This window comes from Orcinus orca, chromosome 19, assembly GCF_937001465.1.
Source record: "Orcinus orca chromosome 19, mOrcOrc1.1, whole genome shotgun sequence".
Taxonomy (NCBI): Eukaryota; Metazoa; Chordata; class Mammalia; order Artiodactyla; family Delphinidae; genus Orcinus; species Orcinus orca.
In genome coordinates this window covers 7,503,574-7,530,336 of record NC_064577.1, presented here as the reverse complement: position 1 = coordinate 7,530,336, position 26,763 = coordinate 7,503,574, and the positions used below count along the sequence as shown (strand labels likewise).

The 26,763-nt window shown below is 42.8% G+C and overlaps 1 protein-coding gene across 3 annotated transcripts; it reads left to right on the top strand.

The window, feature by feature from the left end:
- The first annotated feature begins 556 nt into the window (after positions 1-556).
- On the top strand, positions 557-26,375 carry CRK (CRK proto-oncogene, adaptor protein). 3 transcript variants are annotated; one of them, XM_004267075.3, is made up of 3 exons: positions 557-957; positions 11,446-11,811; positions 23,750-26,375. In XM_004267075.3, exons 1-3 carry the CDS (start codon positions 717-719, stop codon positions 23,755-23,757), a joined length of 615 nt encoding a protein of 204 aa, XP_004267123.1. In that variant the 5' UTR covers positions 557-716; the 3' UTR covers positions 23,758-26,375. The 3 variants fall into 3 exon arrangements, with proteins under 3 accessions (XP_004267123.1, XP_004267122.1, XP_033279182.1); XM_004267074.3 differs by having other exon boundaries at positions 558-957; positions 11,446-11,981; XM_033423291.2 differs by lacking the exon at positions 557-957 and adding an exon at positions 3,581-5,029 and having other exon boundaries at positions 11,446-11,981.
- Positions 26,376-26,763: the final 388 nt, after the last annotated feature.

Genomic DNA, 26,763 nt, shown 5'->3' with positions numbered 1-26,763 from the left:
GGGGGCCCTGCTCTGTATTCCTAGAGCCCCTTGTCCCTTCCCCATCGTGTCACTTGTTATTCCTTCGTCATTGACTGTTTCCTGGTTCCTCTTACTGTTCTGAGAATTCGGTGAGGAAAGGGCCCAGCCTTGATGACCTTTGCACCAGCAGGACAAATGTGGTCAACTGTTTGCTGAATGAATCAATGAAAACAAGAACTTTAGCAGGCCTGGGGAGAAGCTGGAGGAACCATCAGAAAAAGACTGTCTCAGGGAACTCAGGCCCTGGGGCCACATCACCTTTTTACTCTAATTTTGTCTCCTAGTCACTGCCTAGAAACCTGGGCCTTCCAGGAACTTGAAACCCGGAGAAGCGAAGAACAGTGTGGCCAACAGTGGACTGGTAGCTGAGGCCCCGCCCCTCGGCCTTAGACTCCGCCTCTCCACCCTCTGCAGTCCCGATCCCCGCCACGCGACGACGCCCAAGAGGTCGCATGCGCAGTGCGCTCAAGAGCTGTGCCTTGCCCTTCTCCCAATGGCGGGCCGCGGTCCCCTTCCCGGCATCCTCCCAGGGGCAGGGAGCGCGTCATTTCCGGTGGGGAAGGCCCGCGGCCTCCGCCGCCATTTCGGGCGCTGCTGAGAGGCTGAGACCCGAGCCGGTCCGCTGGGCGGCGGGCGCCGGGGCTGGAGGGGCGCGCGCGGCGGCGGCGGCCCAGCGTGTAGGCGCGGAGGCGGCCATGGCAGGCAACTTCGACTCGGAGGAGCGGAGTAGCTGGTACTGGGGGCGGCTGAGTCGGCAGGAGGCGGTGGCGCTGTTGCAGGGCCAGCGGCACGGGGTGTTCCTGGTGCGGGACTCGAGCACCAGCCCCGGGGACTATGTGCTCAGCGTCTCCGAGAACTCGCGCGTCTCCCACTACATCATCAACAGCAGCGGCCCGCGCCCGCCGGTGCCACCGTCGCCCGCCCAGCCTCCGCCCGGTGAGGGACGGACGGGACGGGAGGCCCCGGGCGGGGGTGAGGGCCGCGTAACTCCCCAGCTTGGCCGGCTGCTCCTCGAGAGCTGACCCCCACGAGGGACGTAGGCAGAGGGCCGGAGTGACCGTGGCCCGGGGGACAGCCAGCTGCCGGGGCTCGCTCCCACGGACGAGCGGGAGTGTGTGGGGGAGGAGGAGCCGCTGACCCAGGCCTCTGGGTGTGACTTGGGAGGACAGCCCAGGGGAAGGGGAACTGCTTCGGCCCCAGGGTGGGGCTAGCGCCAGAGCAGGGCCGAGCAACGTGGGGACAAAAGAGCTGAGGGGGATGTTGGCACTGCGGGGGCATCACTTGGCAGCGGTGCCCGGAATGAATCCGATAATCCTACAAGTGGCTTTTTAGGCTTGAAACATTTCCTGCAGTGTTGGAGAGCCGGGTTTGGCCATACTCCCCTGGTGGCCTTTGGTAGGAAGTCACCGCATACTGGCCGGGAGGGATGGAGACACCCTCAGGAAACCGGTCAGCTTTTTCCTTTCTTGGGCATTCTTCCAAAATACTTTTACCGTCCTCTTCCCCCGCGGAGGACGAAGGTAGTGAGCTAAGTGCCTTGGTTATAAAAGAAAGGCCTCTGTGACCAGCCCAGAATGAGCTGATGACCGGCTGACTGTGTTCAAGAGATCTTAGCGTCCAGAGACTGCCCTCCACAATGAGGGGGTTCTAGTTTTCAAAGCGATTAGTGGAGGAAAGATTTTTTTTCAGGAAATAATTCAGAAATAAGACAGTGGAGACAATCCCTTCCCTGAAAGTGAATGGAACTTCATTTTTTTCTTGGACCTCAGCATTGTCTGCCTTGTACTCCAGGGCCTCTCCTTGTTCAGTAACTTTTAGGGCTGTAGCCTGAGTCTTCCTAGATGTTGGGAACAGACCCTGCTGAGCTGATTCTCTGAGAATTTAAATTATCTGTACCGGATCTTCCTTGCCAGAGATTGAGATGTGACTCTCTTACCCATGCCATTGGAGTTGTTTGGGGAGTATTAAGGAGATTTAGTCACTTAGTACTTGAGATTTGTGAGGTACAGAGTAATTCTGAGGTTGCTGTTATCTGTGGAACAGCACCAAGAGTCTTAGCACCTTCTCACTGTTCCCAAGTTGAAGCAGTTTCATCCTGACCAGCTGAGACGAGATCCAGGCCAATCTCCTGTGAATTAGGAGGCTCCTGAACCAGCCTTTGCAGACTTGCCCTTTTAGGAGAGTCCTAATTTAGATTTATTCACTCTGGCCAGAAATGGGGAGATGGGGTAGTCTCTTTGTTGTTAACACATACCAATTTTAAAAAGAGAGTGGAGATTTTTTTTTAACTTTTTTTTCTTTTTAATAAATTTATTTATGTGTTTGTTTGTTTGTTTATTTTTGGGTGTGTTGGGTCTTCGTTGCTGTGTGCGGGCTTTCTCTAGTTGCGGTGAGCAGGGGCTACTCTTCGTTGCGGTGCACAGGCTTCTCATTGTGGTGGCTTCTCTTGTTGCGGAGCACCAGCTCTAGGTGTGTGGGCTTCAGTAGTTGTGGCACGCGGGCTCAGTAGTTGTATCTCACGGGTTCTAGAGCGCAAGCTCAGTAGTTGTGGCACACGGGCTTAGCTGCTCTGCAGCATGTGAGATCTTCCCAGACCAGGGCTCAAACCCATGTCCTCTGCATTGGCAGGCGGATACTTAACCACTGCGCCACCAGGGAAGTCCCAAGCGTGGGGATATTTAAGCCCACAGTTATCTGAGGTCTTTCTCAGTCTGGTTGGTTTAATAGCATTATAACATGAGATGGGAATATTTTTGTATTTACCCTAAATCAAATATGTTCTACTTTTTACCACCTTCATGGTGTTTAGGGTTTTGCATTACTGTGCAGTGACATGATGGCAAACGGTCCCTGAAACTCAATTCTCAACATTTTGTTTGTGTATGTGTTTTGTTGGTTGCAGAATGTGGAAATAGCAGCAGGCAGTTTTATTTGAGCTTTCCCCACATCTTGGTGTTTACAACTTTAATCTCAGCTCTTACCTTAATATTGAGCTCCACCTTTTCATAACAGATATGAGGTCAGATCCTTGGCCCAAGAGAGAAGGTGTGGATTGCTAAAGTTTGTGCATGGGGTGTGGAAAGTTCATGGGCATTGTGGTCATTTTTCTTTCTGCCATGTACCCTATTTTCCACATAGGGCAATTGATTCAGTTGCTGTCTTTATAAAAACTATTTAGTCTCTGTTCTCCCCCTCCCTGTCCAGCTCTTATTCTTTTGAAACCACACAGAAGAATTTCTTGAATTTTAGAAAGGCATATACAATATTAATAGCTAACATTTATTGACTGGTTATTCTATGCCAGGCAGTTTGCGGAATACTTTTTTTTTTTTTTGCGGTACGCGGACCTCTCATTGTTGTGGCCTCTCCCGTTGCGGAGCACAGGCTCCAGACGCGCAGGCTCAGCGGCCATGGCTCACGGGCCCAGCTGCTCCGTGTCTTGTGGGATCCTCCCGGACCGGGGCACGAACCTGCGTCTCCTGCATCGGCAGGTGGACTCCCAGCCACTCCGCTACCAGGGAAGCCCCCCTTTTTTTTTTTTCTGAATACTTTATGTGCCTTGTCTCATTTACTGTCTATAACGATCTAGTGAGGAAAGTACTATGATCTCCACTTATTAAAATATTTCCATTTTATAGGTGAGGAAACAGAGAGATAAAGTAAATTGCCCAAAGTCACACAGCTAGTAAATGACTGAGCCAGAATTTGAACCTAGGAATTGTGACCTGAGAGCTGACACTATTACACTGTATTCCTTTCTGTCAAAGCCAGTTTTCTTTCGAGATCCCACAGTGCACTTTGAGGACTCAACACTTTTGTCTCTGCCCTGGGTCCCAGGTTCTGTTTAAAGACCAAAAGGAAAGAATGACAAGAAGAAACTGGCTTTAGTGTTCAGAGAATACACATCTGCTATCTGAAGTTGGTGACAGAGAGGCTTTTAATAACCTTATTTGGCAGATTGAATATGGGAAATGAGCTTTTTGTTTAGGGTTACATAGTGTATTTTGTAGAGATAATGTAGAAGATGAATTTGTATGGAATGGCTTAGATATAGATTTTAGAGGCATAGGGACAAAATAGACCAGGTATTCTCAACCTTTTCCAGTGAATCTGTTTGGTGTTTTTTTGTTTTGTTTTTTAAATATTTATTTATTTCTTTGGCTGCACTGGGTCATAGTTGCGGCATGCAGGATCTTTAGTTGTGGCATGTGGGATCTAATCTGACCAGGGATCAAACCTGGGCCCCTGCATTGGGAGCGTGGAGTCTTAACCACTGGACCACCAGGGAAGTCCCCACCAGTGAACTTGTTTTTAACATAAGCGTTTAGCTCCCACAGGCTACCAGTGCTGCCATTGCCTGGAAGTGACCTGACTGTGCCTCAGGGCCATAGGACAGGGCTTGGTCAAGTCTACTAGTCATACTCTGTCAGCTGTACCTCTTGGAAAGACTTTGCAATCATTGATGGATCCACTAGTTTTTTCCTCTTGGAACATGAGGTTTTACTAGACCTTGTCCAGTAGACAATCAATAAAACTGAGTAAATATGACTTGGGAAAGTAGTTATAAGCTTGTGCTCTGAAGCCTGGGTTTGAACCTTCCTTACCTGCTGCTTACTACTCATATAACTTTGGGCAGGTTCTTTAACGTCTCTCTGCCTCAGTTTCCTTATCTGTGAAAGAGGAGAAATAGTAATACTGACCTCATAGGGTTGTTTCGAGGATTCAATGAGTTTTAGTGTATTAGGAATGGAACTGGCATATAGTTAGTAAGTACTCAGTAAGCATTAGGTATATTAATCTGTGTGGTTGAGAGGGAAGAGTTGAAGCAAGGTGGAAAACTGTTCTCAGCTTTGAGAGGCTTACAGCATGTCTGAAGGAGTAAGTGCTGGGTGGAGGGGGGTGGGGTGCATCAAGAAGCATGAAAGAACCTTGGATCCAGTACATGGAAATAAGATGGCGCCTGCCGTCACCTGCTCAACCCAGAGCCTCCCACCTGTTGCTCTAGTGGGTGAGTGGAGCATAAAAACTTGCCTCGTTTTTGGGGTGGGGGTGGAAGCTAGGGTGATAACTGTACTGCCTCTTCAAGGTGGTGCTGGGTCAAGACACTTCTGGAGATCTTAGGGGACTGCGCGTTATTTACTGCTGCCTTTTTGTACCTTCAGCATCTGTTTCATTTGTTTACCTCATCTTTGTAGTTCTCAAATCTGGTCCTCAAGATTTGCTCTTTAATATTAGAGTATCCCTCCATTCATTGGTTCTGGAGAAGTTCTTCAGTGAGTTACTTAAAGGTTTTAGACCAAAAAAAAAAAAAAATTCCTTGGTAAAAGGAGGTGGGTTTGTTTATTGCAGAACTTCTCCAAGCCTTTACTATGCTCATGTGAAATTATGACTCTAAGAGAGGCAGGTATTGGATACTGGGTCTTTCAAACCAGTTTGACCACGGAACTTCTTGACAAGCATCTTGAGATTCTGTGGAAGCTTCTCTAGGAAACAGTGCAGCAGACTCTGGATTTGGGGATGAATTGAAAACTTCTAAAGGAATTCGGAGGTTTGGGGGTGTGTGTTAAACTGATTTGCTTTTTATTGGGCACCTATAATATACCAGCTACTTTCAGGAACTTTATTAGTTAGGAATTAGGCCCTGTGAGAAGTTAAATGACAGCTAATATAGCTAGGAAATAGAGATAGAATTCATCAAACCTGGTGAGTCTGAATCTGCAAAGTATACCATGCTGACATCCACTATTTTTAGGAAGTTCTATTTGCTTAGGAAACCATACATCTTGATACGTCTTCGGTATACTTTCTTTTTTTTTAACATCTTTATTGGCGTATGATTGCTTTACATTGTTGTGTTAGTTGCTGCTGTATAACAAAGTGAATCAGCTGTATGTATACATATATCCCCATATCCCCTCCCTCTTGCGTCTCCCTCCCACCCTCGCTATCCCACCCCTCTAGGTGGTCACAAAGCACCGAGCTGATCTCCCTGTGCTATGCGGCTGCTTCCCACTAGCTATCTATTTTACGTTTGGTAGTGTATATATGTCCATGACACTCTCTTACTTTGTCCCAGCTTACCCTTCCCCCTCCCCATATCCTCAAGTCCATTCTCTAGTAGGTCTGTGTCTTTATTCCCGTCTTGCCCCTAGGTTCTTCATGACTTTTTTTTTTTTTCCAGTATACTTTCTCAAATGGAAGTCAGTGGCCTTGTTAGCCCTTTGTATTGGACAGGTAGTGAGAGTGCTTAAGCAGCCTCTATAAATAGCATAGGCAGAGGAGAAAGAGGGAATGAGAATTAAAGAGGAAGTGCTGTGAGACTGAGAGGCTGATGATGGAGCCACTGTGGTGGTGCCCATGCCAGAAGTGACCTGGCCTGTTTAGCCCACAGAGCTCTTGGGTGTTCTTCATAAAACCTCCAGAGAGTGGTCTTGTAAAGACTGATGTAACTTGAGGGCTGAAATGCTTAGAAGTAATGAGTTGAGCATGTACAACTCTTTTGGTTAAAAGATACTTCTGACTGCATTGATTTTGATTTCTGATTGTGTTCATAACTGCACATTCAGAATCCAGCACAGGTTTAATGTAAAACAAGTCAGTGAGGTTTTCCAAGTCCCAGCTATGAGAACTCTGTTGTTCTGTTCTCTAGACTGACTGACTGTATCTCCTTCCTTTCCCGCCCTTCTATTTCCTGCCTTTGGCTGTTTGTGGTTGGAAGGAGATGAACTAGGGAAAAGGAACCAGAACGCATAGCTGTGGTGAGGTTTGGGCTTATCTGGGGCTTATGTATGTTCTGTTCCCCCTCCTTCTCTTCTTCTGGATCAGCAAAGCTTGATTGCCCCATATATCTAACTGTAACTGCTGCAGCAGTACACAAAAACAGGTATTCCTCTATGGAATAATTATAGTGTCATTAGAATAGGAAAAGAGGGAATTCCCTGGCAGTCCAGTGGTTAGGACTTCATGCTTTCATTGCCCTGGGCCTGGGTTTGATCCCTGGTTGGGGAACCAAGATCCCATAAGCTGCTTGGCGTGGCCAAAAAAAAAAAAAAATATATATATATATATATATATAGTTTTTTTAAAAGAAAGGAAAGGTAAAGAATTTATAGGTAAATATTCACTTGGTATTTTCCTTGTATTTTTGTGTCTGTTGGAATTGCCAAGCAAAAATCAAACAAAAAAAATAGTGGGCCCAGTTCACATCATGAAGCATTTGAGCAAGAAGTGAATTGAACCAACTTGCTACCTTTCTGGTAGATGAACTGACGGTTTGTTTTCAGAATTCTCACACTGATCTTTTTAAGGGACTTGGCTTAGTCGTCTTATTTGTTCTTCTAAACCCTATCCCCCCCATCCCCCCCCAAAAAACCCAAAACACATTTCACTTGGGATAGTACAGTAATTGGAGAAACCATAACAGTGGATGGAAGGGAGTAGTTGCCATCTTAGAATGAAAAGAGTACCTTAGAAGCATTCAGGGGACTTCCCTGATGGTCTAGTGGTTAGGACTCAGAACTTTCACAGCTGGGGGCCTGGGTTCCATCCCTGGTGTGATCCCTGGTTGGGGAACTAAGACCCCCCAAGCTGCACAGTGTGAGCAAAAAAAAAAAAAAAACTGTTCAGGAACGGAAAGAGCTGCTCTTTTATTGTGATTTTGTTGTATCTTAGAACATAATTTGTTGTTGCCACTATTTTTTGTAAGAGCATGTCTCCAGTTGGAAGTGAAAGCCAGGGGAAAAAAATAATGTCTTCCTAAGACATGCTGCTACACTCCTTGCTTACTAACCACACTGTGTATGCTTGTATCCCCAACTACGCTGTGAGTTTCTCAAACTGGGAACAGATTTTGATTTAACTTTTCCTCACTTCAGAGTTATGTTCATTAAGAATAATATCTAACATGGGATTTCCCTGGTGGTCCAGTGGGTAAGACTCCATGCCCCCAATGCAGGGGGCCCGAGTTTGATCCCCGGGTTGGGGAACTAGATCCCGCGTGCCGCAACTAAGATCCCGCCTGCCGCAACTAAAGACTCAGTGCAGCCAAAATAAATAAGTAAATAAAAATATTTAAAAAAAGAATAATATCTAACACTTAATAAGCACGTACAGTCTGCCAACCACTGTCCCAAAAGGGTGACTAGTGAAAACCATATTAGCTGTTGTACCTTGGAATGTAGTTGGGTAAATTCTAGCAAGGGAGCTTTTCTTCCCAGGTGTCATCAGGACCATTTTCTAAGCTGGGGTGCTCTGCTGGTGTGAAGGTTCTCCCTACCACTTTGCCCTGGAGGCTTTCTTGACCAGACAGTGCTAAGTAGGTCTTCTTGGAGCTCACACTGACCCTATCCTTAACATAGTTCCACAGACCTGAAAGTTCACTATAGCCTACCGGTGATAGGTGAGATAGCCATGCATCTCGTTTACCAGACTTGAATAGGAATAATTGCCCATCAGTGATCCGCTTTAGTGAAGAGAAACTCCAGAATATAGCACCACCATGCTCTGGTATGGTCATAACCAAAATCATCTCTCCAGTCCTGTACTTGGAGCTATTGGGTTGCATTATGCTGGTGTCTGATGAGTGTTTGCCATAGATGGACAATCCTGGGTTTGGGCATGTATTTCAACATCTTGAGTTGGATAGACAGCCAACATTATTGAATGTGGGCTATTAACTTGTTTTAGTTTACAGCCACGAATTCCACAGATGGACTTTTGCAATATAAGAAATGTGCATTTGTCCTCTCAATTGTGTCTTGATCTTTCTTTCATTTGGGTGAAAAGAGAAGGCACTCATCAGTACTCATTCTGTATTGAGGACTTTTGATTAACTTCCAAAGTTTGTCTCCTCACCTGTCTCCAGTAGAGAATTTTAAATGTACTTTTTCTGGTCTTTCTGGAAGAAGTGTTTTCTTCTAACATTGAACGAAATAATTTGGTCTCATTTTTTTAGAGTGGCGAAGTGATTTAGACAGCCGGGCTACCACAATGTTCCTGTTTCACAGCATTAATGGCAAAGGGTTTTAGATGGGTGGGCTAGTCTTAATAGGAGTGGAGAGGGTAGATTGGCTGTTTCCCTTAACAAAGAAATCGAACAAGTAACTTTCACAAAAGAAGTACAAATAGTCAATAAACATGAAAAACAGCAAACAATCAAAGATGTTATTTAAGAAGAGATATCCCTGCTGTTTGGCAAGGATATGGGGGAAATGGGAACTCATAAACTACTGGTGGGAGTGTAAAGCTATACAAACTTTTTGGAGGACAGTTTGGCAACATAAACCTTAATGTAATTATTATTTTTAAAAAAAAACTATTTATTTATTTATTTTGGCTGCATTGGGTCTTTGCTGCTGTGGTGAGGCAGGCTTTCCCTAATTGTGGTGAGTGGGGGCTACTCTTCATTGTGGTGTGCAGGCTTCTCATTGCGGTGGGTTCTCGTTGCGGAGCACGGGCTCTAGGCGCACAGGCTTCAGTAGGTGCGGCCTGTGGGTTCAGTAGGTGCGGTGCGTGGGCCCTATAGCGCAGGCTCAGTAGCTGTGGCGTGCTGGCTTAGTTGTTCCGTGGGATCTTCCCGGACCAGGGCTCGAACCCGTGTCACCTGCGTTGGCAGGCGGATTCTTAACCACTGTGCCACCAGGGAAGTCCAACCTTAATGTTCTTAATGTTTTTTTTTTTTTTTTTTTTTTGATGTGGACCAGTTTTAAAGTCTTTATTGAATTTGTTACAGTATTGCTTCTGTTTTATGTTTTGGTTTTTTGGCCTGCATGTGGGATCTTAGCTCCCCGACCTGGGATCGAACCCGAACCCCCTGCATTGGAAGGTGAAGTCTCAACCACTGGATCGCCAGGAAGTCCCTAAACCTTAATGTTCTTACCCTTTGATCCAGCAATTGCATTTCAAGGAGTTTATCATAAGGAAGTAATAAAAATGTTCATTAGTAGACCAGAACAAAAACATAACAGCATTGTTTGCAATAGTGAAAAGTTGGGAATATTTTATAGCCATTAAAAGTCATATTCTTGAAGAATATGGGGAAATTTTTATTATATAAATATTATATAATAGAATATTGTATAAAGTAAAACATTTTTATTTTACAGTAGGAAAAGGGGCAAGGTATAAAATTATAGTAATCTAGTTATAAAAATGTATTTATGGGCTTCCCTGGTGGCGCGTTGGTTGGGAGTCGGCCTGCCGATGCAGGGGACACGGGTTCGTGTCCCGGTCCGGGAAGATCCCACATGCCGCGGAGCGGCTGGGCCCGTGAGCCATGGCCACTGAGCCTGCGCGTCTGGAGCCTGTGCTCTGCAACGGGAGAGGCCACAACAGTGAGAGGCCCGCGTACCGCAAAAAAAAAAAACTCCATGAAAAAGTTTTTGTAGAGCTATGCATTCCTTTATCAGGAAACCAAATAGTAAAGAATCCAATTAAGATACTGGTATTTTGGGTGCTTAGCAGAGTGCAAGTTAAAGGTTTGTATTCCTCATTAGAAACTTTGTTTCTTATTTGAAGCAAAATACATTCATTTATTATCCTTCAATTCTAGAATCTCAGGATAGGGAGGGAACGCAGTTTAAAGTATGCCCTGTGTCAAAGGCCTCACACATCTTTGTGTCATGTGAATTTTAAGCATTCCTAATATGTCCTTTCTCTTGGACCCTCAGTGTGTCATCAGTTTGAGGATTTTAACACTTCTTTATTTTCCTGAGCATCCTTGTTTACCTTTTTTCAAGACCTGTTTGTTTCTAAGGGAACAGTCCAGTTTCCATGTTTTATTTAAGTGAAGATCTTATGAGTTGATTTTCAAGCAATTAGCTTCTTGGTTTGTTGTCAGGAGATTGAGGTCATTAATTGTAGATTAAAAAGATAGTCTAAAACTTTTTCTTATTAGGAATTGTACATTCTAGATGTGAAGATACGAATGTATGATCCTGGTATAGATATCAAGCTCTCCCCACCTCTTCCTGGGATAGCTGCTGCAACTTATGAAAAAGGAGAGCTTGCTACATTTCCTGAGGTTGAAAAGAAGATTGTAACACAGCCTTGAACCGTTTGTACCCTGTAAATGGAATGGCAACAGAACACTTGGGGAGAATGAGCAAGAAGTCTCCATGTTGCTCTGTCTTTGATCCAGTATGAGAGCATGTCATGACTGGCGTGGTTGGTCTATCATAGCCTTCTGACTCTGCTGCAGGTGGTGATAGGCATCTTTCTTCCTGGGGAATGTTTGAGCTACAAAGTATGATTTTAGTTTACTGTTAGGAGAAGCAGTTATTTATTCTAGACAGGTTTTTGTTTGTTTGTTTGTTTCTTTCTTTCTGATTAAATATTGACTAAATGTGTTTGGGAAATGCTTAAAATCTACATTGCATCTCCAGTATAATATATCTTTAAATAATACCCTGCTCTGTTTTTTTCCAGGGGTGAGCCCCTCCAGACTCCGAATAGGAGATCAAGAATTTGATTCATTGCCTGCTTTACTGGAATTCTACAAAATACACTATTTGGACACTACAACATTGATAGAACCAGTTTCCAGATCCAGGCAGGGTAGTGGAGTGATTCTCAGGCAGGAAGAGGCAGAGTATGTACGAGCCCTCTTTGACTTTAATGGGAATGATGAAGAAGATCTTCCCTTTAAGAAAGGAGACATCCTGAGAATCCGGGATAAGCCTGAAGAGCAGTGGTGGAATGCGGAGGACAGCGAAGGCAAGAGGGGGATGATTCCAGTCCCTTACGTCGAGAAGTATAGACCTGCCTCCGCCTCAGTATCGGCTCTGATTGGAGGTAACCAGGAGGGTTCCCACCCACAGCCACTGGGTGGGCCGGAGCCCGGGCCCTATGCCCAACCCAGCGTCAACACTCCGCTCCCTAACCTCCAGAATGGGCCCATTTATGCCAGGGTAATCCAGAAGCGAGTCCCTAATGCCTACGACAAGACAGCCTTGGCTTTGGAGGTACATAACGTGTAAAATGTAGAAAGAAGAGATCTGCTACAGGGTCTCCCTTTCAGACCTCTTAGAGCTTTGTAGGAATGCTGAATACAAGCAACAGCATTGTGATGTTGTTATAGATGTCGAATGGTACTTTACCATTAAGTACTGATTTTGGCATTTAATGTTGGGTTTTCTCTTTTTTATGGAAAACCTATTTTGGAATGAGTAAGCTTAAAACTGTATAACTGAATGTTCTGATTGATCTACTAAACCATACTTTGACTACTTTAATAACACTACCTGAATTCACAGGAATTAACCTAAAATATTTTTTCTCATCTTCTATGTTCTAATCTGTTTCTTTCTTTCTGTTTATCATTATCTAAAACAAGGTGGGCTCACACAGATTTGAGTACAGTAAGTGGTGTCTATCAAAATACTTAAACTAATTTTCTTATAAAAATATAATGTTTTTACTTTAGGGGGTATGGGGTTTCTTACCATTGATTGATTGTATTCATCAAGTAATTCAGGAGGAACGGTAAAGTGTATAGGTATGAAGAGATACATACCCAAAAGTATTAATTCCCAGGAGCAGCAGGTTTACTTGGTCTTTGTTGTTTAATGCATTTTTTTTTTTTTTTTTTTTTTTGCGGTACACGGGCCTCTCACTGTTGTGGCCTCTCCCATTGCGGAGCACAGGCTCCGGACGCGCAGGCTCAGCGGCCATGGCTCACAGGCCCAGCCGCTCCGTGGCATGTGGGATCTTCCCGGACTGGGGCACGAACCCATGTCCCCTGCATCGGCAGGCGGACTCTCAACCACTGCGCCACCAGGGAAGCCCTCTGTTTAATGCATTTTATAGACAAGAAGCCAGTTCCTCCTGAGGAATAAAGTTTTGCCTTTTACGGGTGAATAGTTATCCTTGGTAGCCCACCTCCTCTCGCCAACCATTGCATTGTATTTATTCCTGTCTTTAGCACTCACAGCTTTGTCCCTTATCTCCTCTCTTTCTCCTTCCGTCCCTCCCTTCTTTTCTTCTTCCTTTCTGAGTTATGCAGAGCTAGTGGTTCAGCATAAAAGCTAGTGTAGAAGTAGCATGCTTTCCAATCTTTCAGAGCCTTTCAGATATGGTAACTTGAATGTAAGTAGCTAAATTTCATAAGCACAGGCTGAAGTTTTGTGAGCACAAGTTAGCAGAGAAGGTGCAAAAGTATATTCTTGTAAACTGAAATCTCTAAATTTTGTTTCCTTTGGGTCATGTTTATACACTGAGGCGGGGGAGCTGCCCTTTAAGTGGGAGTATTAGCCTGTACAGTGAGCTGGAATTTATTTGAAGTAGTCTCTGATGTTACTGGATTTGAAATTTTTCTTTTACATTCTGAATAATAGATGCAAAGGAGGGTTAGTTAGGTCTTACAGGTTTGACTGAAAAATGTGTGTTTTTAAGAGATCATGTTGTGACTTAATTGTGTCCTGGTTTTGATGAGAAATGAAATGTATATTGTCTAGGTCACACCACTTTTTCCCACTTAGAGTTTGGAGGGTAAGGAAAACAAGTTTCTAGCCTCATGTTTTCATTTAAGTTCAGATGATGGCAGCAACCAACACAGTGCTGTGCTCATGACAGTTGTGACTCTTGACATTTATTGCAGACTCTGTTAGCACGGGGCTGGAGTGTGAAAATAGCATTCTTGGAACAAGCCAGCTGACACCCAGTAGAGAATAGTTATCACATTAATTTTGCTTCCATTTGCAATTCCTTTCTCAAAGAGAATTGTTTTGTTTTGTCTTTTGGCTGCACTGTGTGGCTTGCAGGATCTTAGTTCCTCGACCAGGGATTGAACCCGGGCCCACTGCAGTGAAAGCGCCAAGTCCTAACCACTGGACCACGAGGGAATTACTAGAATTGTTTTTTGTTTTTTAAATTAATTAATTAATTAATTTTTTGGCTGCGTTGGGTCTTCGTTGCTGTGCGCAGGCTTTTTCTAGTTGCGGCGAGCAGGGGCGACTCTTCGTTGCGGTGTGTGGGCTTCTCATTGCGGTGGCTTCTCTTGTTGCGGAGCACGGGCTCTAGTTGCGTGGGCTTCAGTAGTTGTGGCACACGGGCTGTAGAGCTCAGGCTCAGTAGTTGTGGCGCATGGGCTTAGTCGCTCTGCGGCATGTGGGATCTTCCCGGACCAGGGATCAAACCCGTGTCCCTTGCATTGGCAGGTGGATTCTTAACCACTGCTCCACCAGAGAAGTCCCACCAGAATTGTTTTGAATGATGCCTGCCTTGATTAGAGGCTTTAGTGCCCAAAGATGGTTGAGCTGTTCTGCTACTGTGAAACCTAAATCTTGCAAAATAAAAACTAAAGTGGAAGACTAGTTTATGATTTCAGTAAGTTTTCTTTTTTGATTGGATATTAGTTTTGAGCCACATATGTTGATTGATGAAGATAGCTTCTTTCAAGTTAGAACAAATACCCCAAATAATAGCTTTAAAACACTGTATGTACTTAATAAAACATGATGTTAGTTTAGCATCATAGAAATCTAGAGCTGGAAAAGACCTTAGATATCCTTATTCGTTGTATGAAAAAAACTTATCTTGAGACAAATCGAATGGGTTGTTTAAACTAGTTGGAGGTGGAGATATGAGGAACCCAGATCTACCTTGGTGCCTTTTCAACCATACCCAGATTCAATCTGTGCTTCTTTTTGTTTTAGAACAGTGATGCTGCCCTCCTCAGTGTAAGTTTTGTGTGGTTTCACTGACAGCATATCTTCAGTTGTATTCTCTATGCAGGGAGGCAGTTTTCCTTTCCCATCTCTGGTTTTTCATAGGAGCTGATGCCTCATCCCTATTGAGATGAGGCTAGGAGGTAAGATTAGGAGACTCTGGCTTTCTGACTGTAGCATTCTGATAAGAAAAATATTCATTGCTATATTTGACCCACTATAAATTTAGATCTGTAGATGAGCTAGGCACATTTTAGTGGAGTCTTACAGTTAACTTGAAAATGATAAATTAGAATCATTGCATTTTAGAATTGGACAGAACCCTAGACATAATAGGGTTTAGACTGCTCTACAGTGCCCTAACATTTCCCAGGAGGTAGCTGAGGATGCAAGATTCTGGGTTCCCTCTCTTGCTTTTAATCAAAGCAACTCTTGTTTTTCACTGTGTTATATATCAGGGTCTCTCTAAGATTTTTTAAGTACAGAGGGTTTCTGTACTTTAAAAAATAAATTTAAAAAATTGTTCAAGATCCACCTGTCCTCATCTTACAGATGGCTGTTTCCTGCATGGTATATTTGCTGTGAACAGAGTCCTCCAGTAGAATATAAGTTAATGCCTATTTCCTCTTTTCCTGCCCATCAGATTTCTCTAGTAGGAATGAAGCCTGTTGGAAAGAGGGGATTAATTCTAGCTAACAACCAAAGTAGGGGTATTCCTCTGCCCACTGTAATTCTAGGGGAATATAACTGAACCAGGAAGACACCATCCATCTGTTCCATCCGGAGCTTCTAGTGAAGACGGATTTTAAACAAATGTAGATATGCTGAGTGTTTTGAAGGAGAAACACTGGAAGTAACACTAGAACAGTGCAGAGGCACCTTTTATCTTTTTGATCTTAGATTTGATCTAAGTTTTTTGGTTTTTTTTTTTTAAAGAAATGGAAGTTTATTTTTATTTTTTTCTGGCTACGTTGGGTCTTCGTTGCTGCTTACAGGCTTTCTCTAGTTGTGGTGAGCAGGGGCTACTCTTTGTTATGGTGCACGGGCTTCTCACTGCGGTGGCTTCTCTTGTTGCAGAGCCAGGGCTCCAGGTGCATGGGCTTCAGTAGTTGCAGCATGCGGGCTCTAGAGCACAGGCTCAGTAGTTGTGGCGCACGGGCTTAGTTGCTCTGCTGCTGATCTAAGATTTTGATTTGATTGGTTTTTGTTTCATGCTTATGACTCCATGAGAACTTGAATAGTGAATTTATCTTGTAAATTGCAGGTGTTAAAGTTTATTTTATGCCTCTGTAGACTGTCCAGAATAATCATATTATATATTTTTTTCTTTTTTTTAATATTTATTTTTTGGCTGCATTGGGTCTTAGTTGTGGCACGCGAGATCTTCATTGAGGCGTGCGGGCTTTTCTCTAGTTGTGGCATGTGGGCTCCAGAGCGCGTGGGCTCTGTAATTGCAGCACTTAGGCTCTCTAGTTGTGGTGCTTGGGCTTAATTGCCTTGTGGCATGTGGGATCTTAGTTCCCTGACCAGGGATCTAACTGGCGTCTCCTGCATTGCAAGACGGATTCTTAACACCGGACCAACAAGGAAGTCCTTCACATTACCTTTTTTAATATATTTATTTATTTATTTATTTTTGGCTGCATTGGATCTTCCTTGCTGCACGTGGGCTTTCTCTGGTTGCAGTGAGCGGGGGCTACTCTTCATTGTGGTGTGCAGGCTTCTCCTTGCGGTGGCTTCTGGGACATGGGCTCAGTAGTTGTGGCTCACGGGCTCTAGAGCGCAGGCTCAGTAGTTGTGGCACACGTGCTTAGTTGCTCCGCAGCATGTGGGATCTTCCCAGACCAGGGATCGAACCCTGTCCCTTGCATTGGCAGGTGGATCCTTAACCACTGCGCCTCCAGGGAAGTCCCCCCCACATTATCTTTAAATGTACTAATCATGTAACTTCCATTTTCTGGCATCTTTCCTTTGGTAGATAAGACTTCTGAGTAACCAGGGAGCTTCTCAGGTGGACTTAGGCATGGACCTGTCCTGCAGAGCACAGATAAGGGACGGTGTAAAGTGTTTTGGGTCCCTGATTATATGCATCAGTGACTACATCAACTCTACATCTCCCCATGTGGAACTCTGTGAAACTTATTTAGGCCTTTTGACCTATGTATGGAAAAGCGGAGTGAAGACCTTAATTTTCCCTGTGATCCAGAGAGAAAAAATGAGATTAGAAAGTATAAGAACCTGAGTGACAAGTCTTGGCTGTGTTCAGTTTGTCTTTTTCTGGAATTGTAGCTGTAGATTTCTGTATTGTTCATTGAGACAGGTGTCTACTTTCCGTCTCCTTCCATCCTTTTTGGACTTCTTCATTTCAGATTACAGTATCTCAATGGGAAGAGAGTTTGGAAGTAACTAATCCAGCTTCTTGGACATTGAAGGCAGGCCCTCTGGTATCCTTAGAGATAAATTAAAATAATTTTTAAATTAAAGTATAGTTGATGTACCATATCATGTAAGTTACAGGTGTACAACATAGTGATTCACAATTTTTAAAGGTTATACTCCATTTATAGTTATTAGAAAATATTGGCTATGTTCCCTGTGTTGTAAATATATCCTTGTAGCTTATTTTATTTTATTTTTTGATAGTTTATTTTTGTTTTTTGTTTGTTGGTTGGTTTTTTTTGGCCACGCCGCACGGCATGTGAGATCTTAGCTCCCCGACCAGGGATTGAACTCGCACCCACTGTGGTGGAAACGCAGAGTACCAACCACTGGACTGCCAGGGAAGTCCCCCTTGTAGCTTGTTTTGTACATAATAGTTTGTACCTTCTTAATCCCGTATCCCTGTCTCTCTGACCCTCCACCCCCAGATGATTTTTTTTTTTTTTTTTTTTTGTGGTACGCGGGCCTCTTACTGTTGTGGCCTCTCCCGTTGTGACACGCAGGCTCAGCGACCATGGCTCACGGGCCCAGCCGCTCCGCGGCACGTGGGATCTTCCCGGACCGGGGCACGAACCCGTGTCCCCTGCATCGGCAGGCGGACTCTCAACCACTGCGCCACCAGGGAAGCCCCCCCAAATGATTTTTAAACATGTATTTGAATTATCTCTACCTTTGGGGAGCTCTATCATCCACAACAGTGTAGTCTAGAGGTTCCAAACTTTCTTGGATCATAGAACCCATAGTGTTTCAGTAATATTTTACAATGTTCCAGGCCAAATGAAATACTTAACAGTTCCATTTATTAAGTCAGTAGGTTCAAACAGCTTAAATATTTATATCTTAATAACTTAGTACCCACTTGAAAAAATAATAAAAGTAATTGGAAGAAAATAATATTTTTGTTTTAATAAAATCACTTCAGTTATTTAACTGATGAGATGTGTACACCTCATTTTCTCAGACCTTGGGATCATATGGAACATTGCCACCTTCATTTCCTGTTCTACACTTATTTTCATGAGGTACTTGATTTTTATCATAGCAACTGCCAAAACCCAGCTTTACAAAGATTGACATCTTTGAAAGGGATGTAGTATAATCTGATGTCAAAATTTTTAACTGCCTCTAGCTGGTAGTTCACGTGGCATAAGAGATGTCAAGTATTGCTGTGTTTCCCTCAAAAATTTAAAATACTTGGTGGCACCCCTCTGAATTTGCTGCAGTGCCTCTGACACTGTACAGTTTGGGGACCTCAGGTCTAGTTCTCTGGACTAGTTCTTAGAAAATTCTTTATGTTGAGCTACAATGTACCTGCTCTATGTGGTCATCTCCCCACCTCTCACCAAGGGGATGGGGAACTTAGCTGCAGTCATTATTAGTTGTTGGTCTGTAGAAAATCTTTTCTGACTTGGACTAGAATCAGGGTAAGACCTATCTTCAGTGAGGTGCTTTTGCTCTACACCAGGAAGCCTACCTACCAGTTAAATCTCAAAGACCTGCAACTTTCCACCAATATGAGCCATGCCCATTTCAGTCCATCTCTGAGGCAAGTGAATCATTAAGGCTGGATTGTTGTCACTTTGTCTTCACTGATTTGAAAGATTTTAGATGGACCCTAAATATCACCTATTCCTTAGATCAGGGGTCTGCAGACTTTTTCTTTCTGTAAAGGACTTTTAGGCCATCTGGCCTCTGTCACTTTGCCATTATAGCTAGAAAGCAGTCGTAGAAAACAACAAAGGAGCTTGCTGTGTTCCAGTAAAACTATTTACAGAGGGGGCAGCAAGCTGGTTGTGGCTTATGGGCCACAGTTTGCTGACCCCTGTCTTAGATTGCTGTAGTTTTCATACCTTTTTTTCCTCCTTCAGTCAAATCTTGAAATATTTACTAAATGTGTTCTTGGTGTGTTTGAAAATATTTGAACACAAGGTCCCTGTACTCCATCTCAGTACTTGGTTTCCCTGGTTTTATTTATATGAAGTTATGCGTGTTTCCTGCCCTGAGCTCACTGGAATCGTGCAGCAAATCTGGATCAAAGGAACGTTGGCAACTGTTGATGCCTTTCATGTTAGAAGGCAAACTAGAAAAGCAGTCACCTGGGGTTACAGCAGCTGACTAGGTCACACAGCTCCCTGATGTCTCCTGTTTAATGCCATTTGGGCTCCAATTTCTTTCTCATTATCACTGGAACTCACTGGTGAAGGTGAACTGGGTAATCTTTTGCTCCTAGATCAATTCTTTTTTTTTTTTTGGATTGTAGATCAATTCTAGGTTTGACTAATCTGTACCAAGATCATGATTGACCTTGGGAACTACATAGAGCTAGGGAACAAACCAGTGTGTTCCTCAAGTTCCCTGGGAGTGAAGAAACTGAAGTAACCACATTCAGTCCTCTTTACAGATGGTGCCATAATTTACTTGTGCACTTGCTCCTGAGGATGTGGTATATGGTTGAGAGGCTAGGAACTGATGGACTCTAAAATAGTACCTTGGTGGTGAAAGAATCATCACTGTCTCTCCTTTACAAGGTGTTAGTGAGGTCTGCCTCATAAAAGGAAAGGTTAACTGCTTCATAGTGCTTTAGGTCCTTTATAAGTTCTTTCTTTTTCATTAGTATGCAGATGAGGATTTTTTTTTTCCATCTATAACTTGAATTTTGAAATCAGTAGTGTTAGAACTAAGTTATTACTGCAGTCACTGATTAGTACATTCCTTTGTGTCTTAAAATTGTAACATTTCTGGGGCAAGTATTCGGTTTTGCTTTCTTTGTCTTTGAAGTAGTACACCAAGCTTCAAACCTATATGCATCCCCTGGTCTGGCCTTCAGGAATTCTGCTTCAGAGTGTTGTTGCTTAACAGGAAGAGGAGCACAAATTATGGTGTCATGTCTGACTTGGAGAAAGAACTGGACTTAATGGAGCACCATGTTCCTAGACTGCCCCATCCCCTCCTGCACTCAGCCCCAGGCTCGACAGCTACCCTTTCTTCCACCCTGTTGGAGCTCGAGGGCCTCATGTGTTCTAAAGGATAGTCATGTTGCCTTTGGGACTTGTCTGTTCTTGACCCCCAACAGTCCCCATGTGCTTTGAATATTTTGGAAGAAAGAACCCATAGGGTATTATACATAGGGTATTTAATTTTAATAAGGTCTTCCTCAAAGTATTTGTACTTCAAGGCAGCTTTGTGCAGGTTAATTAGCCTATTAACCACTTACAACTTTCTTCTTTTATCCATTTAAAAATCAGAATCGTTTCAGAGTCATAACACAGCTTTTTTTTCCCCACCCTGTGGTGGTTGGACTTCTCTGCCAAGAACCTAAGCAACTGTAAAAAAAAGATTTTGGATTCTGGAAGATGCTGTGCTTTTCCTGAGCCCTTCTCTGTAGGGTAGAACCAAGAGAGTGTATACATCAGAGATGTTGTATGATGTCAGACTCTGATGTTGTCCAAAAGACTAATTTGCACTTCATTCGTCCCCCCAGTAACATCTTGCCGTATGGGAGCCCCAACTCATTTCTCCCTTTGAACTCTGAAGGAAGAAAGGCCTGAGGGCAGGTCAGCAGGTTTTGCCCTGTTTGTGGAGAAGCTAGTGTGGTTTTGTGGTGCTGATTAACAGCAAGGGGGTGGGTGGTCCACACTTCTACCCGCCCGTCACTGAGGGCTCTTTGGGATGTGATTTGAGACAACACTTTGAATGCTTAAGAATAATGGCAATCTTATAGTAAAAGAGAGGTGTTTAAACCTAGATTTTGGTATCAAGTAGAATGGTGGGCTTAAGGATGTATCCTGAAGAACCATCTTTTACAAAACACCTAGAAAAGCTGGATAAAACATAACAAACATTCCTTTCTTTTCACTTTTTAATTTAGGTATGAAATCATTTGGTAGAACGTACCAATCCTAAGTATATAGCTCAGTGAGTTTACATGTATATATACCTATGTGACACCCACCCAGATGAAAGTATAGAACATTTTCAGCACTCCAGAATGTTCCCTCATGTCCCTTGGGTGTGTTTCTAATATCAGTAAAATGATGGATTCAGATATGACAGCTGGGATGTCATTAAACCAGCTTCTTGAAAGAAACTGGCCCCTTCATCCCCATCTGGAGGAGAATCTAACATAAGTGGCAATTTAGATTTTTGACATGAGCAAACACATCCCCGCAAATGTTTTCTTCTTTCTTAAGGTCAGGGACTTGTTATTATTCTGGGTCCAGCTACCTGAATAGCACTTTAGTATGACATGAGTGTTTTAACAGATAGTACAAATAAATAACAAAAACGGCGGTGGGAGTGCTGCACTTGATATAATTTACTGTATCATAGCAAGGGGCTAGCAGCACACGGGCAATTATTCCAGTAACGTGTTGTGTGTGTGTGTGTGTGAAGAGTGGGGAGTCAAAGGTAGTTGACAGTTCAGAAACAAGGAAAATTCACTAAGGAATAGTCACATTATGGAGTTTATGTAGAGGCTAACTTCTTGCAACACTGCAAGAATTTTATTTTATTATTATTATTTTTCATATTCTTTCCCTCGCACTTTTTTAAAAAAAATTATTTGGCTGCATTGGGTCTCAGTTGCAGCACTCGGGCTCTTTCGTTGCGGCACGTGGGGTCTTAATTGCGGCGTGGGGGCTTCTCTCTAGTTGTGGCCTGCGGGCTCAGTAGTTGTGGCGTGCGGGCCTAGTTGCCCTGCGGCATATGGGATCTTAGTTCCCCAATCAGCGATCGAACCGCATCCCTTGCACTGAAGGCGGATTCTTAACCACTGGACCACCAGGGAAGTCCCAAGGATTTTAAAAAGAAGAGAACAAGTGAGATAGTCTGAGAACTAGAATTGGGGATATAGGAAGAAATCTTTTAGATTGTCTTTACTACCAAGGAAATTTTCACTTGATGTTCCGGGCTTCCTCTCTTCAAAGACTGAAAATTTTTGCTTGTCATAGTTGGCCTGCTCAGATGTCAGGAACTGAATTGGAAGATTGCTGGGAATAAACAGAACCCTGGTGCTAGCAGCCTATAGGAACTGGATCTGTTTGGAAAGATGTACATGCAATATCATTTTTCCCTCTCCTCCCCTTACACCATTAGCCTTCACTATCAACAGATCAAGCTGCTTTTTCTCACACTTGTGTCTTATCCCTTGTCTCTCTAATATCCGATGGTTTCTGTCTTCCTTTTCTCAGCATCCTGTGACCCCCACAACCACTTTAGGCCTCTACGGTTTTCAGATAATTCTTTAGGAAATTGTAGACTGGCCAGTAGGCAACCTGTTTCCTCTGTGAGTGAGATCTAGCTGGTTTAAGAGAAGGCCCCGGCCCAGACTTGGGTTGGCTTTGGCCAGTAGTTGGCCTGCATTCTTAGGGAAGGAACCCTCAGGGCTGTGGGAGCATAATTTGAACGTTCTTGGTATAGCAGAAAGAACATAAATGGGCTTGGGAGCCAGGTATTTCTGGCCTCAAATCTCAGCCCTGTCATTGGCTTTGTGACCTCAGGTATAATATGTAATTGCTCTGAGCCTCAGTTTCTCATACGTAAAATGAAAACAATTCCTGTCTTATAGGGGTATAATGATTATTAGAAAATAATTTATATAAAATGCTCTCTATAGTACTTTGTGAAAGATAAATATGTAGTAGTTATTAATTTAATAAAACCAAATGAACAGTAATGTTTAGAAACAACTTGCCTGCTCAAAACTCAGATGTTCATAATTAAAGGATAGTCATAAAGTTCTTTAGTCCAGTGACATTTGGGGACTTACCTCACCATTGTTAAATACTTTGCTACAGGATGAATCCATTCATCAGACTGACCTTGTCTTAAGATTCATAATAAGATAGAGGTATATCCTAGATTGTCAAAAATATCTGATGTTGCAACAGGAAGCTTTTTGTAACAGCAAAAACGTGATGTCCCCTTATTGTTAATGGACAGGTACCAAGTGGCATTGAGGGAGCAACAAGGTCTGTCAGTACATGGTGGGGTGGGAGTGGGGGGACTGGCAGGCAGTGGCCTGCCAAGTAAAACTTGCTGAAGAAGGTGGGGTCTTTCAGGGAGCTGGTGGAATTTGGAGTCTTGGCCTGTACCTGCTCAAGTGGGAAAAGCCTTGCCTTGGTAGGAAGGTGATGAGAACACTTCATTTTCTGGGACCAAATGAAATATGCTTCCCATGATTGCCTTCTGCTCTACAAGCAGCAGCAGGCCAGGATATGTGTACGAGAGTGGGCTGGGGGTTTGTGCTGCTATATGCCAGGGGTAGGAGGGCCATTGTGGGTCAGGCATGAAGCTAAGAGTAGTGGGTACAAAGATAAGAAATACTAGATCATTCTAGGTAGGGTTGTTCCTCCAGAGACAGTTGAGATTTCTAATCATGTTTTAGGATCCCTTCTATCTTCTGTACTCTGTGTTTCTCTGCACTGCTAAAATCACTTCTTCCTCCTGCCTGCATTAACCACAAGTAATCGGTCTGGTGGCTGGGGCTTGGGAGGCAGCGAATAGCCATTTCTGTGATATCAGCCCTAGAGCAATCACGTGGGCAGGGTATGGCTAACCAGGAATGGAGTTTTTCAGCTTGCATTCGTAACTGGAAATAAAGTGTTGTCCTTATTCTCCTCCTGCAGGTCGGTGAGCTGGTAAAGGTTACGAAGATTAATGTGAGTGGTCAGTGGGAAGGGGAGTGTAATGGCAAACGAGGTCACTTCCCATTCACACATGTCCGTCTGCTGGATCAACAGAATCCCGATGAGGACTTCAGCTGAGTATAGCTCAACAAACAGTTTTGCTCACAGATGGGAACAATCTTTTTTTTTTTTTCCGATTGCCATCTATACAATTTTCTTACAGATGTCAAAGCAGTCTAGTTTATATAAGCATTCTGTTACCTGTGATCTCTTTTAGACTGAACTACTCCATCCCTAGTCTTATTTACCATATTCAGGGTACGAAACTGGAGGGCTAGTGTGTTAACATTTGAATTGGCAATTTTAGATGGTAGCAACGTTGCCTGAGTGTATCTGAAGGGATAGGTATTTTGCCTTCTTTCTCTCAGGCAATACAAATCAACCTGTGGAAAACTGATGGACAGGAGAGAAGTGTTGCACACTGCTTACCCTGATTTATTCAATGGTTTTATTTTCATTCTGAAATCATGCTATCAAATGGCAATAGACTGTTCCCTTCCACCCCCATGAAGTAATCATGCACCGTGTGATAGTACCCAGTGGGGTTGCGTTTTCATTTATACAACATGACCATTGTATGACTCATTCTGACAGTTCAAATCCTGAGAATTCTTGAGGACACTACAAGAGGCATTTGTCTTCCTTCCCAGTCAGTGCTTCATACTTTTTCTTGGGATTCTTTCAAGCCTTGTAATTCTTTTTCCCCAAACCTACAAATAGGTTGATTCTCAAGATAAGTGTTATTTTCATTCCAGATGATAAGCAGGGTGTGCAGAGCACTTTATTCAGTGCATAGCTTTAAGCCAGTATTGGATTCACTGCATGGACAGCCAAACTCCCAGCTCTCTGCCATCCCTCAAGGGGTCATAGTAGGTTCACATTGCTACCACAGCTAAATAGACTCCTGGCTAATGGGATCCAGCAGGGCCATTCTCCTGAGTGCCAGTATCCTATCAGGGGACTCTGGAATTCGTCACTTGTGTGTAGAGTGGAAGGACCAATCACTTAGAATATTCCATAGACGGTTGGGGGGCCAAATTCTGCCCTTTGCTTTATGTACAACTTGTATAAAAGTCAAGTTAAAATTACATGAGTTTGGGGATAGGGTTAGTGGTTTGAAAAATGTTTGAACCAATCATGAATTACTTATGTATTATTAATTTCATATGGCCAGAATAGTGCTTGAAGTACATTACGTTATAAACTGCCTTCATTTGGGGCTCTTTTTCTTTGTGTTCAAGTTTAGTTTACAAACCCTTTTAAGTATGGAGTGGTTTATATGGGGTCAGGTGCTCCAAAGAATTGACTTTTAAGACCAGAAATGATCTAGGCTATTTAGACTACAGTATGAAACTTTCAAAGTTAGTTCGCAGTCTAGAGGCACTTACTGGTCTGTGGTGTGATATGACCAAAAGAAACACCTTGTTTTTTGCTTTGGGCCTCATTTTAGAAAAGTAATGTAGCTTTCCAATTGTTTTGCATAGGTTAAGATTAATTTGTGTTCATTGAACATATGCCAAATCATGGTATCCCAGTGACTAGCACAATGCCTGGCACAGTTGGTGTATAGATACTTGTGTGAGTGAATGAGGGTTGTGCAGAAGCTCATTATATGGCACAGGGAAGCCAGCTGGCACAGGATTACGTACAGTACCACAAGCAAACTAATGAGTTGACGCTAATTTAATATATTTTTACCTCACACTAAGGTAATGCTTGATAAGGACCTTAATACTCGACTTTTAAAATGTTAGCACAGTGCTATGCACATAGTGGGTGCTCAATGATGTTGAATGGACAGATTTGCAATACTAGACTTAATTCCATCTGACTACTCTGTTAAATTTTCAGTTAGAGCATAGACACTGTAAAATCCAAATACACATTAAATCTTGGTTTCCTAAAATGACATTTAAAATATTTGTAGAAAAGCTTTGTCACAACTGATTTGAATGTTTGTATTTTCTTTTGCTTCAATTTTGATATTGGCTTGTAATGTCTCTTTTCATCATATGTAATATTGGTGGAACATGCAACTCTACCCAAATTGTAAGAATTTCTCAATGATCGGTTGTCCAAAGCCATTACATGAACTGTTGGATTAGATTTGGCTGGGTGTGACAGTTGTTGGACCTTAAGAAATCAAAGGACTTGTTAAAAGTATCTTCCAAAAGCAAATGCTAGAATCCTATTTAAGTGCATATGTACATTATCATAGAGCAAAATAAACTGAAATTGGCTGCTATATTTTATATAATAATTTCTGCAAAAGCCCGTTTTTTGGATACTAATATTTGACATGATTAATTCTTATTAATTTGTTGGAATTGTTTATTGTTAATAATGCAAATAGATAATTTTTAATTATCCTTAAGTAACATTTCACTGTTAATGGTTTGAAATGGATGATAAGCAAACCAATTTGAAATAAAATATGAACATGTGCCATTGTATTATAACACTATACACTTTCTTGACAGTTAAATTTTTAAAAAAATGTTTTTTTTGTAGCATGTATTGTATATGTTTATAGTATATGTAGTAAATAAAAATATGGCCAAATGTTTGGCTTGGTGATCTTTTGAAGAAAGTAATCTTTGAATATTTTTCACAAAAGAGCTAAATCTTTTATGCTTAGGGAATAAGAGATAAAGAAACAATTATACACACTCTGTGGGTACTCATAAAAGATGGGATCAGTCATTGGTGTTACTTTGAAGAGTCTCCAGAAGTCATGAAATAATGATTTGAGGGGAATATAAGAATGATTATGTAATGATTGGAAAGCTGGAATGATGTGGACAGATAACATCAAACTTGTCCAGAAATGGTTATATGTGGGTATAAAGAAAATATGGATGTGGTAGGGGCTTTGTAAAGCAGATGAGAAGTATGGATGTTATACAATAGGTTTTTACAATCGTAGGGTAGATATTCAGTGTAATTCCTTCTTT

Coding starts and splice junctions, on each gene's coding strand:
- CRK (XM_004267074.3), top strand. CDS start 717: ATGGCAGGCAACTTCGACTCGGAGGAGCGGAGTAGCTGGTACTGGGGG. Junction 958..11,445: donor GCCCGCCCAGCCTCCGCCCG/GTGAGGGACGGA, acceptor GTTTTTTTCCAG/GGGTGAGCCCCTCCAGACTC. Junction 11,982..23,749: donor AGACAGCCTTGGCTTTGGAG/GTACATAACGTG, acceptor CTCCTCCTGCAG/GTCGGTGAGCTGGTAAAGGT.